The sequence below is a fragment of the Dunckerocampus dactyliophorus genome, chromosome 5, assembly GCF_027744805.1.
Source record: "Dunckerocampus dactyliophorus isolate RoL2022-P2 chromosome 5, RoL_Ddac_1.1, whole genome shotgun sequence".
Lineage (NCBI taxonomy): Eukaryota > Metazoa > Chordata > Actinopteri > Syngnathiformes > Syngnathidae > Dunckerocampus > Dunckerocampus dactyliophorus.
In genome coordinates, this window is record NC_072823.1 from 31,249,865 (window position 1) to 31,267,600 (window position 17,736).

The 17,736-nt window shown below is 42.7% G+C and overlaps 1 protein-coding gene across 4 annotated transcripts in view; it reads right to left on the reverse strand.

Annotated features, from left to right (window-relative positions):
• Positions 1-52: 52 nt before the first annotated feature.
• pot1 (protection of telomeres 1 homolog) overlaps positions 53-17,736 on the reverse strand; it is a 60,122-nt gene continuing 42,438 nt past the window's right edge. For 2 of the 4 annotated variants that reach the window (XM_054775810.1, XM_054775809.1), the window contains exons 11-20: positions 8,002-8,183; positions 7,858-7,940; positions 4,425-4,454; positions 4,175-4,331; positions 3,865-4,085; positions 2,542-2,677; positions 2,336-2,412; positions 2,168-2,262; positions 272-377; positions 53-198 (exon numbers count right to left, since the gene is read on the reverse strand). In XM_054775810.1, coding sequence (XP_054631785.1) covers positions 71-198; positions 272-377; positions 2,168-2,262; positions 2,336-2,412; positions 2,542-2,677; positions 3,865-4,085; positions 4,175-4,331; positions 4,425-4,454; positions 7,858-7,940; positions 8,002-8,183 — 1,215 coding nt within the window. In that variant the 3' untranslated portion in view covers positions 53-70. The remainder of the gene's footprint in view (positions 199-271; positions 378-2,167; positions 2,263-2,335; positions 2,413-2,541; positions 2,678-3,864; positions 4,086-4,174; positions 4,332-4,424; positions 4,455-7,857; positions 7,941-8,001; positions 8,184-17,736) is intronic. The other 2 variants (XM_054775811.1, XM_054775812.1) reach the window with 2 other exon arrangements.

A 17,736-nucleotide genomic window follows, 5' to 3' on the forward strand; every position in this document is an offset into this window, starting at 1 on the left:
CTCCTTAGCTGTTTGCTGTGTTTACATTAAAAGTAAATACATCTAAAATCAAATGTGCTGAGAAGAGGATTCAAGATGGGGGTGTGCGCGTGCACGATGGTTTGAACGTAGACGTGTGGCAGATTTGGTAGAAAGTTTGAGTGTCTTCCTCAGTGGGCCGATACTCCGTCAAACACACGTCCAGCCATGGCCGCCGACCTGCAGACAAGAACACAAACAAGTAAACAAAGCTTTCATTTGATGGCGTTGGAGTCAGATGCGTGATAGGTGCCTGAGCTGTCCCCTGGTGGACACAAACTGTCCAGAGTTTGACGGATGCTGTCCTGGGCCTCCTGATAGGCTGCGGCGTCAACGGCCGACACGTTGAAGAACGATTCCTGATGAGCGACACACGCGGAAAGCCTGGAGTTAGCGTGTAGCATCTCACAGAGATAGAATTTCTATTTACATGTAAAGTGCTCAAGGCAGCATAACACACGTTGATCTTCTTGTTTCCGCTGTGACAAATAACACTGAAAGGCGTATTTCCTGTGCGCTCCAATGTTGAAATATTGATCATTTTTCACAACGTTCAGCACTTCTTCCAGGTCTGGAGGAGGAGCAAGTGACACTTACACCGGACCGCCCCACCCGTCTTCAAAAACAAAACAAAGTGCAATTGGGTTGGGGAAAACTTAATGATGTTCCGAGAATAAAGTCGAAATATGTTGGGATAAAGTCATAAATTGACGAGAAAAAAAGATTCACATAAATTACGTCGAAATGTTTATGGTAAATAAAATTTAAAGTGCAAAAATGAGCAAAAAAGTGTCAAATGTAAGAAAAGAGCGGTGATTTTACAGGAATAATATAAAAATATTAGAAGATAAATTATTGTCAAGTATATAAAATTATTATAAGTTATATTAATAAGAGTAATCATAGAAACAGATTCAATTTTACAGGAAAAAAGAGAAAAAAATATATTTTAGAAGCATGCAACAAGCAAGTTGAAACATAAAACTTAAAAAAAACCTTTAAAAAAAAAGTCCTACTATAATGAGGAGAAACAAAACAAAGTACAATTTTGTTGTTTAAATATTTTGGGATAAAGTCATAAAGTTACGAGAAAAAATAACCACAAAAATAAAGTTGAAATATTTGTAGTAAAAATTCAAAACAGAAGCAAACAAAATGACCACTTCATGTCACTCCTATTTCAGAGTTGATAAACAATACTATTTCATAGCATGATAAAATGTTTTATTAAATGAGTACTTTCATTTTTTTCCAAACTTACGGTGTCATGAGTACTTTAATGAATGATGGCAAAACATCAACACAGCAATCCCTCCTCTATGGAGGTTAATTGATTCCAGACACAAGTGTAATAAGTGAATTTCCGCAAAGCCTTTACACTCCTATTACCTAATATAGTAGACATAATAAGAGAAAATAAGACATAATAAATAGAAAACTTCTTTACAGTCTTCTAAATACACTTTTTAACATCGTTAGAGCCCTCTAGACCAGAAATAACACCCCTATTGTCACCTTTACACTGTTTTTACCCAATATAGTACACATAATAAGACAAAACAAGACATAAGACATACAAAACCTGTTTACCACCTTTTAAAAACGCTTTCTAACATCATTAGAGCCCTCTAGGCCTAAAATAACACCCCTATAGTCACCTTTACACTGTTATTACCTAATATAATAGACATAATAAGACATAAGACAAACAAAACCTGTTTACAACCTTCTAAAAAGCTTTCTAATATCATTAGAGCCCTCTAGGCCTGAAATAACACCCCTATATCCACCTTTGCACTGTTATTACCTGATATAGTAGACACACTAAGAGAAAATAAGACATAATAGACATTTTAACATTATTAGAGCCCTCTAGACATGAAATAACACCCCTATAGTCACCTTTACACTCTTATTACCCAATATAGTAGACATAATAAGAGAAAATAAGACTTAATACACATTTTAACATTATTAGAGCCCTCTAGGCATAAAATAACACCCCTGTAGTCACCTTTACACTCCTATTACCCAATATAGTAAACGTAATAAGAGAAAATAAGACACATTCGATATAGAAAACCTGTTTACGACCTTCTATATAGACATTTTAACAATATTAGAGCCCTGTGTACATGAAAGGACTCACGGCATCTCTCCACAGGAAGACGTCCAGGGTGTCGCTGGCATCCTGAAGCTGGAACTTCATCAACAGGACAAACTTCAGCAGCTGCACGCCCAACGCTGCGGTCGGGAGATGGGGGGAAAAAGGTTTCAGACTCACTACTAGGGGGCAGTAGAAGAAAGTGAAACTCACCTTCACCAATGTTCTTCTCGTCAATGACTCCATCAGTGGTTGGTTCCCTCACGGAGGTCTCAGAGCACTGCTTGCACCTAACATGCGCAGGGTTATTATGAACATCGTGTTGCTGAGGGAATTACTGACTGCAGGTGGCGCTAGACGGATTCTCAGAGACAGCTAACATTAGCAAAGGAGTTGATAAGAGTTCCAAGAGTCCTGACCTGTAGAATCTCTTCCTGCCCCTGAAGAGGAAAGGCGCGGGTGGGTCCAGCAGAGCCAGATGACCTCCCGATGACCTCATGGGGACAACATTGTGGTATCCGGCTGCTAAATGACACGCCTCTTGCAGGGTGGAACCTGCAAAAACATCCAAAACATCTGACAATCGGGATCTATTTTGTTTTGTTACTTCTGGTATTCATTTTAAGACAGCAGAACGCAAAATGCCAAGTGTTGGTTCTTTTTGAGGGATTTCAGTAGAAATTGTGCGTGAATACTGAAATGCTGAACTGAAACGTAGAACGAATGCTGAAATATCCTAGAAATGTGTTGAAATCAGCAACCATCTGGCTGGGAGACCCCCACTCTACAACCCGAGCCAGCCATGCCACCTGCACAGAATAAGCAGGATGTTACGTCATGTTAAATGTAACATGAATTTCCACCAATAGGGGGCGACATTAAAATTCTCCTTTCATTTTCAAAGGGAAAAATGTCACATGAATTAAAGAAAGTGTGGGAATTCCTAGAGCCAAGGTGTCCTGAATGAGCTGAACATGTTGATGTTGGATTGGTTTGAATTGAGAAATGTGCATTCACACAATGAATGAATGAATAAGCTGCGATTGGCTGGCGACCAGTCCAGGGTGTACCCAGCCTCTTGCCCAAAAGTCAGCTGGGATAGGCTCCAGCATACCTGCGACCCTCATGAGGATTAGCGGTATAGAAAATGGATTGATGGATGAATGAATACGTTCCAGTCTCTACTTCTGTAGCCAGTAAACAAGCTGAACACAGTCTTGGTAATACCTTCTAAATATGCCTTTTAATATTATTAGAGACCTCTAGACATGAAATATCACCCCTATAGTCACCTTTACAGTCCTATTACCCAGTATGGTAGACATAATGAGAGAAAATAGGACATAGAAAACCTGTTTACCACCTTCTAAATGAATATTTAGACATTATTAGAGCACTCTTGACATGAAATAATAAAATATAGTCACCTTTACACTCCTATTATCCAATATGGACAGGGGGCGGACCTAACCTACCATTAAGGCAAAGTAGGCAATTGCCTCACGCCCCCAACCAGCACGGGCCGGGGCCCCTACAGCCAGCAGCACCCCCAACTATATTATTGAAGTGTGAAGCTACTTAAGATGAAGCTTCCTGCTTTTTTGTGCAAAAACAACATATGAAGAGGGCCCCTGGCTAAGTTCGCCTAAGGCCCCAATATTGCTCAATCCGCCATTGAATATAGACATAACAAAAGAAAATACAACATTCTCACATCAAACAACGTCAGGAAAGATGTTCACCTGTGAGGAAGATGAGCTCTTTGATCCTGCCCTCAGACAAGAGCTGTGCTGACATGTGAACGTTCAGGGTGCGAACGGGTGGTCTTCGCGAGAGTTCTCTGGGAATGTAGACCTTCCCAGAGAGAGTCCACGTCGGAGGACTGCAGGGTTGCAGGGGACCGCAGTCTGCGGCCGCCTTGGAGAAGATGCTGTCCAAGTGCTCGTCGTCCGGGACGTCCTGCCTGATGGGGAGACGGAGCTGGTTTCATTTGGTTCTGCACGTCTGATTCGCGGAAGAACATGGATGGACGGACGGATCAGAATCCCTTACATGCTCGTGCATTTGCTGCAGTAGAGCTTGAGAGCCTGGTGGAGTCTGCGGGGCTCGTAGGATCGAAGCTGGACTCTGACGTGGTGGACGCCGCCGGGAACGGACCGCTTCACCTTGCTCAACGTCAGCGGCTCCACAAGGTGGTCGCATGTTCTCTCTGCAGGACCACACACAAAAAAGGAGAGAAGAAGAGTTAAAGGTTTTACGTGTGGCCGCGTGTGGATCATTAGAGAAGACGAGACGTTCATACCTGTGCTGCACGCCACTGAAGCGCCACGCTCTGAAACGCCGACAGAGACCAGTCTGTTAGGTGACTAACTTTCAACCAAAAGCTTTTTAGAACGAGCATTATGCCTGATTTAAGAAAGCCTGTTAAACCCTCAGCAAACAGCAAACAACCCTTTTAAAAGCCTTTTGCACAATGTGCAAGACCAAGTCAAGCTTGGTAAACTAAACGTGCTTCTCACGGCCACCAGAGGGCAGAATTCATCCACAAGCAATGTTTTGGGTTATCTTTGGGGTCCAAAATGCAATATTTAGCCTGCAGCTCATTTTTGTGATTGGCACTCAAACTATTGTAAAAATGCATTTCATTAACTATGAATATGATACATGATTATATGTTACACTCATTTACTTTGTCACCCAACACAAAGCTAAGACATGGATGTTTTGTTCAGATGTTTTAGCATGCAGTAATCCCTCGTTTATGATGGTTAATTACTTCCAGACGCGACCATAATAAGGCAATTTCCGCCAGGTTGGATTCCTTATTTATTAATGGAATATTTTGGTACTTTGAGCATTAAAAAACGGTTTACCACCTTCTAAATATGCTTTTTAACATTATTAGAGCCCTCTAAACATGAAATATCACCCCTATAGTCACCTTTACACTCCTATTACCCGATATAGTAGACATAATAAGAGAAACTAAGGCATATAAGACATAAATAAGATATAATACAAACACACACACACACACACACACTCACATATGAGCACTGGGAGAGTTCCTCTTTTTTAACGTCCGGTTTCTGTACAGTATTTGCTATGGAGGCTATTGTCTCATCAATGTAACATTACTGACATCATTTGTATTTTACTTCATGTAGCTATTTTTATGCCTGAAAATGCTCCGTTTAAATTTGCATATCTTTTAAGTGATACAGAAAGCAAGACGAGCAAAACCAAACCAAAACCAAGATTTTTTCCTCGTGGCCACGATGAGCCAATAAGTCCATCGACGTCGACTGCCTTCCTCGCGTTCAAAGCTCGCGCTCGCCTCAGCTCTGCTTGAAACGGGTGATTTTTATTCATGCGTGGTACGTATAAGTCTTCTGTTAAACACACACCTCATTTTGCGTTCATCATTCCGTTTTCTCGTTAGATTGCAACCTTTTCCTCTTCATATTTGGACTTGATTCGCGTAAAACGATTAACTTCACCGCTCGTAACCGCGCACAAAATGTGAAAAAAATAGAAAACACGGGCGTTGTCCTAGAGATGCACCGCTGAAGCCGCCGTTGCTTTAGTGTTGGTTTAACGGTAACGAACGTTGCTTTAGCGGTGACGCGAGCGTTGATAGAGCGGCGTTCTGCGCATGCGGGCATCCTCATTGTTCTGTGGGTGGTGTCGAATAAACAAGCCTACTAGTTATTTATGACTTTATTCGCCAGGTCTGCTCGCATGCATCATACAGTACAGCTCCACACTCACACAACTGTTGGTCCCATTCACAGTCCCACGGTGTCCTCTACTGGTCAACATGTAGCAGTATAAATATAAAGTGTCTGCAAACACTACACTCATGAAGTGCTGGAAGGCTCATCCCACAGCTCCACCATCAGCTTGTCATATCCATGGTAGTACAGTTTTACTGTAACTTTGAGCAAATTCGATATAACTGAGGTCTGCACTCAACGGATATTCCAAATGGGCTCCTGGCCCATTTCTCCCCATATTAATAGCGAAATTATGCTCCGCCTCCGACACCTCCATAACAACGGCAAACCAATGTTCATCACCGCAATGGATCGCTGCTTCAACGCCTGACACCGTTCCAGCAATCCCGTGTCCGCTCGTAAAGCGCTTACAGCCGCTCCAGCTAAGTTTTTGCAACGTTTAATCACCGCCCGGGCAAAGCTGGCGAAGCAGAAGTGGTCCAGCGTTCAAGATTTTTGCGTTGGCGTAGCGTCCAGGAATTTCCGTCTAGCGACGCCAAACTTTGACTGGGCGTTGTTGGAGCGGTGATTAACTTTGCCGTAGCGGAAAATTGCCCGCTCCTCACCGCTGGCAATATTTTGTGCAGCTCAAAACTCCGGAGCGGTAGGAGGGACCATCAGCGGTGGCCGAGCGCGCGGTTACGAGCGCTGATGAATTTTTTTCACCGTTCCAGGAACGCTACAGCAAAGTTCAGGCGGTGTGACCCGGGCTTAAGCCAGCTGAATGAGAAAGGGACCCTCCGATGTTTTGGTCATTACAGTTCTCCAATGTAATTGAAGGGGCATGTCTGTTTATAAGAATATTCTGGCCCAGAAGAAAAAAAGAGCGCCAACCACTATAACCATAACGGTAAAATTAATCATTTGTCCAACCTCCTAGATTGATCATTAAAATTAAATGTGTTATTTCTAAAAGCTATCATATTTGTCTTTTTATAGGAAAACATTTATATCCTGTGAACAAAAAAATATACAATGAACAAAAAAACTTCTACTACAAGGATTTCACCAAACACGGGTATTTTCTGGAACCCAACCCCACGTTAAACGAGGAACACTGTATTCTAAGACACCACTGATGCATATTTACAGTACATCGGGTTGCTTTTAGCATCATTAGGGTAAAAAATGTATGAAAACAGCCCCCCCCCACCTTTAAAATGTCCTTGCTGGAAAAAGCTTGGACACACCTAGGTTAGCTAAAGTGAAAGTGGATCTTAGGGAGCTCCAAAATGCAAAAAATGAAAGGGAGTGTGACAAAAACATTCAGTAAAAGTACAGAAAATGTTACTAAAAATGTGTTTTGAATGTGATTTAGTCCCACCTGTGATGTTTTCCACCCTCATGAGCCTTCAGTGGAACAATGGCGCTTCAGTTCGCGCAGGGGCGTCAAACGACAGAAGGCTATGTGGAGATGTTGCAAGGGGCGTCCCTCATGATTGAAGGCCCTTGTCTGTGTGGTAATGGCTGGCTTTTCTGCAGGACAACGCTGCACTTCACAAAGGACTTCTTCCAGAGGAATAAGCTCACTCTTTTGGACCACCCTGCGTGTTCCCCTCATCGAAATCCAATGGAGAACATTTGGGGATGGATGGCAAGGGAAGTTTATCAGTTCCAGAGAGTGGATGCCCTTCGTTAAGCCATCTTCACCACCAGGAGTAACATTCCCACTAGCCTCCCGGAAATGGCGGCACCGAGCATGCCCAAACCCATTTTTCACCTCATATAAAAAAAAGTGTGCAGCATTTTAGTTGTATTTTGTCTTTTTTTTCAAACTAGGGTCTTAAACTTTTGATGAACAGCCTATTTCACTTAAATTTTTGTTTTCAAAAAATTTGTTTTTTGTCTCACTGACATTTCTTCTTTTTGCATTTTGAAGCTCTGATACTTCTAACCTCCTTAGAATCCAACAATGCACATTCTTGACATTTTTTTCTCCCATCATTAATTCATCCTTACCTGGAGAGAGTGGTGGCCACAGCACTGAGTCGTTCAGGTCAGGGTGGCTGACCTCGTCATACCCCTGGAAGGCCTCCATCACTCTGCAGGTAAAGCAGGAAGTCAAATGACTGTCACTATAAAGCAAGAGAGAGAGATTTGCACCTCCTCAGCTCCTGAACGTCAGGGCTGTCGCCGGGGAGAAGGCGGATCCCCCTGCCATACGCCGTGCCCCCGTGCAGGTGGAAGGACAGGTGGTTGACCTCTGACTGGCTGCTGCTCAGGCCGGGCATCTTCACCAATCCTGGGATGGCTCGCAGGTTGTAGATCCTCAGGAAGTCTCCTGGCTGGCGGAAGAGTGCACAATGAGGACTGTTTTGACAGACGTTTCTGCATATTTTCAAGTCCAAGCTGAATAAAGTTGAATGTGTATTGGATGCTGGCATATCTGAAGATCGTCATCCAACGTCAAGGTGCGTCCAAACTTTGCCCACCAAGGGTCGCGTAGAGAAAAATCAAAGGAAACAGCGTGCATATTAGCTTTGTGTTTTAGGTGACAAAGCGTATTATTAGTCGTGGTATTTGCTCTTTTGCCAACTTTAGCTGATGTTTTTATTTTTGGTTTCCTCCCTTCATTATATTTTGTATATACACACGAGGTGCACCATAATTCATTATCGGCTCGATATCAAGGAATTATGATGTCATAGAAATTAATCCACACATTAAAAAAAACCATATAACAGAAAAAAACAAAAAAACAAAACAATGTGTGTGTGAGCAAATCAAGCACTCCTTTTTTCTCCTGCCTGTGACATTAACGGCCTGTCGAAACTTCCCCTTAGCTCACTTGTAAACAAACATTCACTTTAAGAGAAAGGACGTTGTACCAAATGCTCGGCGATGAGGGGAAAAAAAACTGCAAAAAAACCCCACAAACCTTATCAGCCACCTGAAACGCCAGCACCGGTGGGTTTGAAAAGGACAAAAGGTTTGCCGGAGACCTCCGTGGCGTCACAGCAGCTGCTCGGAGCGTGTGCCCAAATACAGTGAACCTTGCTGGGCCACAGCAGGTGGCTCTCTCCCCTCTATACTTTGGTTCTCCTGATAGTAGTGATGTGTAGTTACGTCATGACATTTGATTGGGAAAAATCATCAGGTACACTTGGTCCAGTCTCAATTTGTTTCGGTCCATAACTTACCTTCAGGTGTGCACAAACTACACTTAAATCTAAATTAAAACATGTAAAAAAAAAAAAAACGTTGGTATCAGTATCATATCAATCTTGAGAAGCACAAAGCAATGGAAAAGTAAAGCAAATATTTTGACTTTATTCTCATAACACACAACTTTTTCTGCAACATAATTTCCCCTTATTCCCCTAATTTCTTATAGGACGACTTAAAAAAAATATAATCAAACTTTTCATTAACTCATTCAATCTCAGCCATTTTTCAAAAGCCAACCCCTTCAGTCGTGGCAATTTCAGAACATTTTGAATGATCTTTCAAGGCACACAGAATATTGTGTTCTATGGTTATATAAACATGGAACCTATCAAAAGAAAGATTAGACTCCCAGTCCTCCATAAGGAAAAAAAGGTTGTGTCTACCTTTTACCGTTCTTTAATAATCAGCAGGAGAAGATAGGTAAGTTTCAGGAAAATATCAGTTCCTAACTAAAAAAAATGTAGAAACTTTCATTTCAAACATAACTGTCACCTTGAGGCATTTTTTTTTGCTTTTGAGACACCTCAAACATCCAAACAATTATACCACAACATAAACAACACAAAACAAGGGTTGTTTTATATCAAAATAACAAGTTATTTACAAATATAACACCATGAACTATTTACAATTATCACATTTGGAACTAAACTGTGTTTGCATGTGTGTGCGCGCGTGTGCATGCATTAAAATGTCTGTACAATGTGGAACCTTCTGCTCTTCCACTTCTTCCTTGCTGTCGAGTGTGTTTTTACATGCAAAAGATTCATGCCAAGTTTTGATCAAATGCACTTCTGCCACCTTGTGGCCGTTTTTATGGCTTAAAACTGCTCTGAAAGTGACATCTATCAGTGTGCACATGTAAATGACATACGTTCTTGGGATCTGGCGTTGAGGTTTATAAAAATTTATAAATATGTCCTGGGTAATGAATGAGTTCGTATATCAACTTTCTGGTGCTAAAATGACATTGTTTTCTTCAAACACTCAACAAAAATATAAACACAACACTTTTGTTTTTGCTCCCATTTTTTATGAGATGAACTCAAAGATGTAAAAATTTTCCACATCCACAATATCACCATTTCTCTCAGATATTGTTGACAAATGTGTCTACATCTGTGATAGTGAGCACTTGTCCTTTGCTGAGATCATCCATCCCACCTCACAGGTGTGCATATCAAGATGCTGATTAGACACCATGATTAGTGCACAGGTCCCTAGACTGTCCACAATAAAAGGCCACTCAAATGTGCAGTTTTATCACACAGCACAATGCCACAGATGTGGCAAGATTTGAGGGAGCGTGCAATTGGCATGCTGACAGCAGGAATGTCAACCACAGTTGTTGCTCGTGTATTGAATGTTCATTTGTCTACCGTAATCCGTCTCCAAAGGCGCTTCAGAGAATTTGGCAGCACATCCATCACCTCATGCTGCAGCAGGATAATGCACGGCCCCATGTTGCAAGGATCTGTTCACATTCTTGGAAGCTGAAGAACGTCTCAGTTCTTGCACGGCCAGCATACTCACCGGGCATGTCACCCATTGAGCATGTTTGGGATGCTCTGGATCGGCGTATACGACAGCGTGTGCCAGTTCCTGCCAATATCCAGCAACTTAGCACAGCCATTGAAGAGGAGTGGACCAACATTCCACGGGCTACAATTCACAACCTGATTAACTCTATGCCAAGGAGATGTGTTTCACTGCATGAGACCTCCTACCCCTCCCAATTAAACCAAACTGCACATTTCAGAGTGGCCCTTTATTGAGGACACACCTGTGCACTAATGATGGTGTCTAAGCAGCATCTTGATATGGCACATCTGTGAGGTGGGATGGATGATCTCAGCAAAGGACAAGTGCTCACTAAAACACATGTAGACACATTTGTCAACAATGTTGGAGAGAAATGGTGATATTGTGGATGTGGAAAAAGTTTTACATCTTTGAGTTCATCTCATAAAAAATGGGAGCAAACACAAAAGTGTTGCGTTCATATTTTTGTTGAGTGTAATATTGCAACATTTTTGCAACTTCTTCCTCTTCACTTTTGACTTAATTCATGTAAAATGATTGCTGATTTTTCCATTTTTGCAATTTTTTCATAGATAATCTCTGTACATTTTCTTTCTGTAATATTATGACTTTATTCCCATAATATTTTTACTTTCCCCCCGTGAGATCACAATGTTACTTTTGGAACGTTATGACTTTCTTGCTCGAACTTTTTTCTCCTAATAGTTTGACTCAATTCAATTTATTGAAATTATTAAAATAACGGAAACGCAGATTTTTCTTGTTGTATCATATTTTTAGAATGTGCCGTGGGCTGTGAATGGTGGACGCCCTGGCTTAAATGTTCATCCATGGTGACTGTCATTGGAATCCTTCAGCATGTTAAGGGATCTGCTCCTATGAAAGTGACAGGAATAACAAAGCAGTGCAGTGGTCTTAAAAGTAAGGAATTGACCTCTTTTCAGGACTTCAGGTTTTATCAGGCAGCAGATGGCGCTGCTGCATCAAATGTATGGTTTGTGCGCTACAAGTGAGTCAGATGCCTGTGAGAGGACTTCTGATGTATGCCTGAAGCTGACAGAAAACCGTCCTCCTCCCTCCCACAGGCCTCCTCCTCATTATCATCATCATGAGCCAAAGCTTCAGTCGGGGATGTCAGAGGGAATCCGACGTTTCCCCCGAAGCCTTCTGTGTTTTACAGGACATGGCTTTGTTTCATGTATGAAAGGAAGGCACACATATGTAATTGCATCAAAGCTGAGGAGCAGGAAAGTGACTCACTGAATCGTCATGTATGTTCCATCGCGCAGAGCGGCAGTGCGAGTGTCAAGGCGGGAGGCCGGCTCGTCTCCTGATGCCACCGACACTGGGAGCACTGGAGAAAGTTGTTTACTGCGTGGAAGCCGCTTCAAATTAATAACATTTTCAAATTAAAATGTTGACATGGCGTAGAAAAAAATTTAAAGATGTGGGGGGCCAATTTGATGTGAACAATAATCCCTCATTTACGGCTGATAATTGGTTCCAGACACAACCGCAATAAGTGAATTTCCGAGAAGTTGGATTCCTGATTGATAAATCCAATATTTCCGTAGTTATAGCAAAGAAAACTTGTTTACGACCTTATATTATCCAATATAGTAAGTAGACATGAGAAAAAATAAGCCATTTAATACATAAATTGGACTCATGGTCATGTGTGTTTCAATATTGTTCGGACCAGGAGGTGACGTCAGGGTTTCAGAGTTGAGTTTTAGCTGCAGTACGACCACAAAAGCACCATGTGTTATTATTATGAGGATGATGATGATCCGGACTCACTTTCTTTATGTCTACTATATTGGGTAAAAGGATTGTACAGTTGACTATGGGGGTATTATTTCAGGTCTAGACGGCTGGTATGTTTAAAAACGTATCTTGAAGGTTGTAAACAGATTTACTGTGTCTTTATTTTATCTTATTATGTCTACTATACCGGGTAGCAGGAATGTAAAGGTGGCTATAGGGGTGTTATTTCATGTCCAGACGGCTGTAATTGTCACATTCCTCGTGCCATTGCTTGGTGCCCCTGTCCTTTGACAGTGATATTGTTAAAAGTGTATTTAAAAGGTCGTAAACAGGTTTTCTATGTCTAATGTGTTATTTTCTCTTATTATGTCTACCATATTGGGTATTAGGAATGTAAAGGTGACTATGGGGGAGTTATTTAATGTCTAATGGGCTCTAATAACGTCAAAAATGTATTTAGAAGATTGTAAACAGATTTACCACAGTATATACAAATTGGCATCCTGTCCTTCATTCTGCGGCCCTAAGGAGCAAAACTTTGCACACCCCTGCTCTCAGTAAATTCAGCTCAATATTGACTCAAGTTGCAAATCTCTATATTAGCAAATTTAAATGAAAAAACAACTCATTTCCCAACAACTTTGTGTGGCAAAATGAATCTTTTTAAAGATGCATTCAAGGCCACTGAGGAAGAGGGAAGCAAACAAGGGAACCGAAGACAGTATTTTCGTTTTTATTTTTTTACCACAGCATCACAAGGGACTCAAGGGTGGTTAACCAACTGAGCAAGGGAGAAAACCACCCTAAGCACTCTGGAGTCTGCACTGAGCCTCAAGATCCACACTCAGATGCTCGTCTGGAGCAGACAGAAGCCAAACTGCAGGAACAAGTGATGGGGGAAAAAAACTAAACGGTGAAAAGTGATCTCTATGCTAAACTCCACAGGGTCTCCGTCTTTGCAGCCAGCCCTCAACCAACACCAAGTGAAAGCAACATGCGGCTGCTTCAGGTGTTTACCTCCAGGGTTCACGCAGTCACCACCGCATGGCTGGCCAATGAAGCCAAATCGATATGTGAGGGAGTTAACAATGAAATCACACAATATTCCTGTATTAAGCAGAATAGTCAATGTTTCAATGATCAAATTTAAATATTAGTCAAAGACAACACAACTGAACGCAAAATGCCATTTTTCAACGAAAAATTTTATTATTAAGGGAGAAAACAAATCCAAAGCTACATGCTCCTGTGTGGAAAAGTGATTTCCCCCTAAAGCTAATAACTGGTTGGGTCACCCTAAGCAGCAACAACTGCAATCGAGCGTTTGTAATTACCTTTTGTCGTGCCACGGCATCTCAATAAGATTCAGGTCAGGACTTGGACTAGGCCACTCCAAAGTCTTCAGCCATTCAGAGGTGGACTTGCTGGTGTGTTTTGGATCATTGTCCTGCTGCAGAACCCAAGTTGCTTTCAGCTTGAGGTCACCGACAGATGGCCAGGCCAGACCATCACACTACCACCACCATATTTGACTGTTGCTATGATGTTCTTTTTCTGAAATGTGGCATTACTTTTAGGCCAGATGTAAAGGGACACACACCTTCCAAAAACTTCAACTTTTATCTCATCAGACCACAGAGTATTTTCCCAAAGGTCTTGAGATTGAGACGAGCCTTAATGTTTTTGTTCAGTAGTGGTTTTGATCTTGGAAGTCTGCCATGCAGGCCGTTTTTGCCCAGTGTCTTTCTTATGGTGGAGTCATGAACACTGACCTTAACTGAGGCAAGTGAGGCCTGCAGTTCTTAGGATGCTGTTGTGGGGTCTTTTGTGACCTCTCGGATGACTGCGCTCTTGGGGTCATTTTGGTTGGCCGCCGACTCCTGGGAAGGTTCACCACTGTTCCATGTTATAACCTTTTCACCACTGATAGATCTCAATTCATTTCAGTTATCTTATGTTTCAACAAGGGGGGCAATCACTTTTTCACACAGGGCCATGTAGCTTTGGATTTTTTTGATCCCTTAAAAGCATACATATAAACACTGCATCGAGTGCTGAGCTGTACGTCAACGTTGCCGCCATATTGGATGTGGAAAGGCTGCGCTGTATGTGAATACAAGTAAATGTACTGATTTAATAAAGTCCCTTTCGACAAAGAAATCAAAGCTAATGCCTCGCTCTCGTTTACACATTCACACACGCACCAATATACAGTACTTGGGAAACAGTGGGGCACCGAAAACAATGTACAGTCAAACTTGTCTATCGCAGTCACTAGAGGGAGTCTGCAAAAGTGGCCGCAATAGACAGGTGGCCTCTATAGACAGGTTGGCATGCAGTTTGAATGTTGACCAGTAGAGGAAAAAAAAAAAGAAAAAAAATGGAAAAAAAAATAATAATAATGTTGACCTGTAGAGGGCACTATGTGACTGCGGATAAAAGTTATACAGCACTACTAGGCTTGTGATTATCTTGGTTCGTCTGTGTAGGCTCTCAGTCGTACAGGAGTTGTCCATCGAGGAAAAGGCTTCTTGAGACGTCATCTGTACTTCTGTGAAGAAGGTGTCGGACGTTTCGCTCCTCATCCGAAGAGCTTCATCAGCGAACTAATAAGTGCTGGTAGCCTAGGCCTTAAATACAGTAAGAGTGGGTGGAATTGGTGTGCCAACACCCTCCTACTATTGGTTCCTTACACTACGCCTGGGCGGAGTAGTGGTATAATCCTCTCCTGCTATTAACACCTCCGATAAAAGGGAAGTGTCGCTCCCTGAGTTGGGTATGAACAACTCTGATACTGGCTCGTTAGCATCTACTTGTATTGTTCTGGCTCGGCCCTGGCTTCACCTCATTTGCATGACTAACAGCTGTCGGTTTTGGTCTCAGTAACCTGCTGAACACAGGGTCCAAATTAAACCTCAAACCACCATTCCGATTCAATGATGGGTTCTGTTGTTTGACAAAAATAGCTTCCTTTACTCCTCTTTCAAACCATCTGTTTTCTTTGGCCAAAATCTTTACATCGCTGTCCTGAAAAGAGTGATTGGTAGCTTTAAGGTGTAGATGTACTGCTGATTGAGGACCACTAGAATTGTCCCTGCGATGTTGATAAAGCCTTTTTTGGAGCATTTGCTTAGTTTCCCCAATGTAGTGCTCTTTGCATTCCTCATCTTTACAGTGGATGGAATAGACCACATTGCTCTGTTTTTGGTTTGGAGCCTTGTCTTTAGGATGCACTCATTTTTGTCTCAGGGTATTTACTGGTTTGAAATAGGTAGGAATTTTGTGTTGCCATAAGATCCTCTGGAGTTTTTCGGAGACTCCCGCTACATAAGGGACTACCACTCCTCTCCTTTTTGCTTCTGTGGGCTTTTGGGTTTCTGTCCCTACTCTCTTATTTTGACATTTGTTAAAAGCCCACCGCGGGTACCCACAGTTTGAGAGCGCTCTCTGGACATGTTGTGTCTCCTTTTTCTTCCCTCAGCACTAGTTGGTAAGGCGTAGTGGAAGGAACCAATAGAAGGAGGGTGCTGGCACACCAATTCCGCCCACTCTTACTGTATTTAAGGCCTAGGCTACCAGCACTTATTATCCCTCGATTATCATGGTTCATGGTTCATGGTTTTAATTCATCCTGAACATGCATATGAGTCAAACAGTAGCACATCACATAGTACAATTCACAATTTTGCATGTCCAAAAAAAGAGTAGAAAGAAGCAAAGGTGAGCTGAATACCCGGCGAGCAAAGCATCCGAGGCGGAAACGAGGCAAGCGGGCCGGCCTGCATGCTAGGCTAAAAGCTAGAGCGACTAGGCCACCGCTACCAAGCCTGCTGCTAGCCAACATCCGCTCTCTTGAAAACAAGATGGACGAACTAAGAGCAAGGATTACAGCTCAACGTGAGATCAGGGAATGCTGTGTCCTCACCTTCACAGAAACCTGGCTGACGGAGGATATACCGGACTCGGCGATCCAGTTGGAAATATTTGCTGCTTACCGGGGAGATCGGACTTTAGCATCTGGTAAACACAGAGGTGGCGGCGTCTGTGTTTACGTAAACAAACGGTGGTGCACAGACGTACAGACGATGGAAAAGCACTGCTCGCAGGACATTGAGCTGCTAATGGTGAAAAGCAGACCTTTTTATTTGCCTCGTGAGTTTAGCGCTGTGTATTTAACTGCTGTTTACATCCCACCACGAGCTAACACCGCTAACGCACTAGGCCTCCTGCATGACATCATTGATAAACACGAGACCAAACACCCAGACGCTGTATTCATTATATCTGGCGATTTCAACCACTGTAACCTCAGGACTGTCCTCCCCAAATGTTACCAGCATGTGAGCTTTCCCACAAGGGAAAATAACATCCTGGACCAAGTCTACAGCAACATGAAAGGTGCTTTGAAGGCTGTTCCAAGACCCCACTTTGGAAAGGCCGACCACATCTCTATATTCCTTTATGCAACGTACAGACAACTTCTTAAACAAGCTCCCCCTGTAAGTACAGCAGTTAAAGTGTGGAATGAAGAAACTGATCAAGTACTTCAGGACTGCTTTGGCTGCACAAACTGGGATGTGTTTAAAACTGCAGCGGGGAGGGAAGATTGTACTGTTGATTTGGATGAATACGCTTCTGCTGTTACTGGCTACATTAGCACATGTATAGAGACTGTTACCACCACCAAGTATTACAGAAAATACCCTAACCAAAAACCGTGGATGAACTGTGATGTAAGGGCTAAGCTATGTGCTCGTTCGACTGCATTTGTCATGGGCACCGCTGATGACTACAAAAAGGCCAGATATGACCTGAGAAGGTCCATACGAGAGGCCAAAAGACAGTACAGACAGAAGCTGGAGGGCTACTATTCCACCTCAGACCCTCGGCGCATGTGGGCGGGGGCTCCAGCACATCACAGACTATCGACAGCGGAGTAGCGTAGCCACGTCCAGCCATACCACACTTCCTGATGAGCTGAACGAGTTCTATGCCCGCTTTGACACCCAAACTCCTGATGAGCAGAGAGGGTGGCTGGACTTGGGGAGCACACAGGACTCACCTCTCATGGTGACATCAGCTGATGTGCGCAGGGTTCTGAACAAAACAAACCCACGAAAAGCAGCAGGCCCAGACAACATCTCAGGACGTGCACTTCGGGTTTGCTCATCAGAGCTAGCTGATGTGCTTGCTAACATATTTAACCTGTCGCTTGCACAAGCATCTGTACCGACCTGCTTTAAGTCCACCACCATAGTGCCCGTACCCAAGAAGAGCAACGTGACCTGCTTGAATGACTATCGCCCTATAGCACTCACTCCTATTGTAATGAAGTGCTTTGAAAGAATAGTCATGACCCAC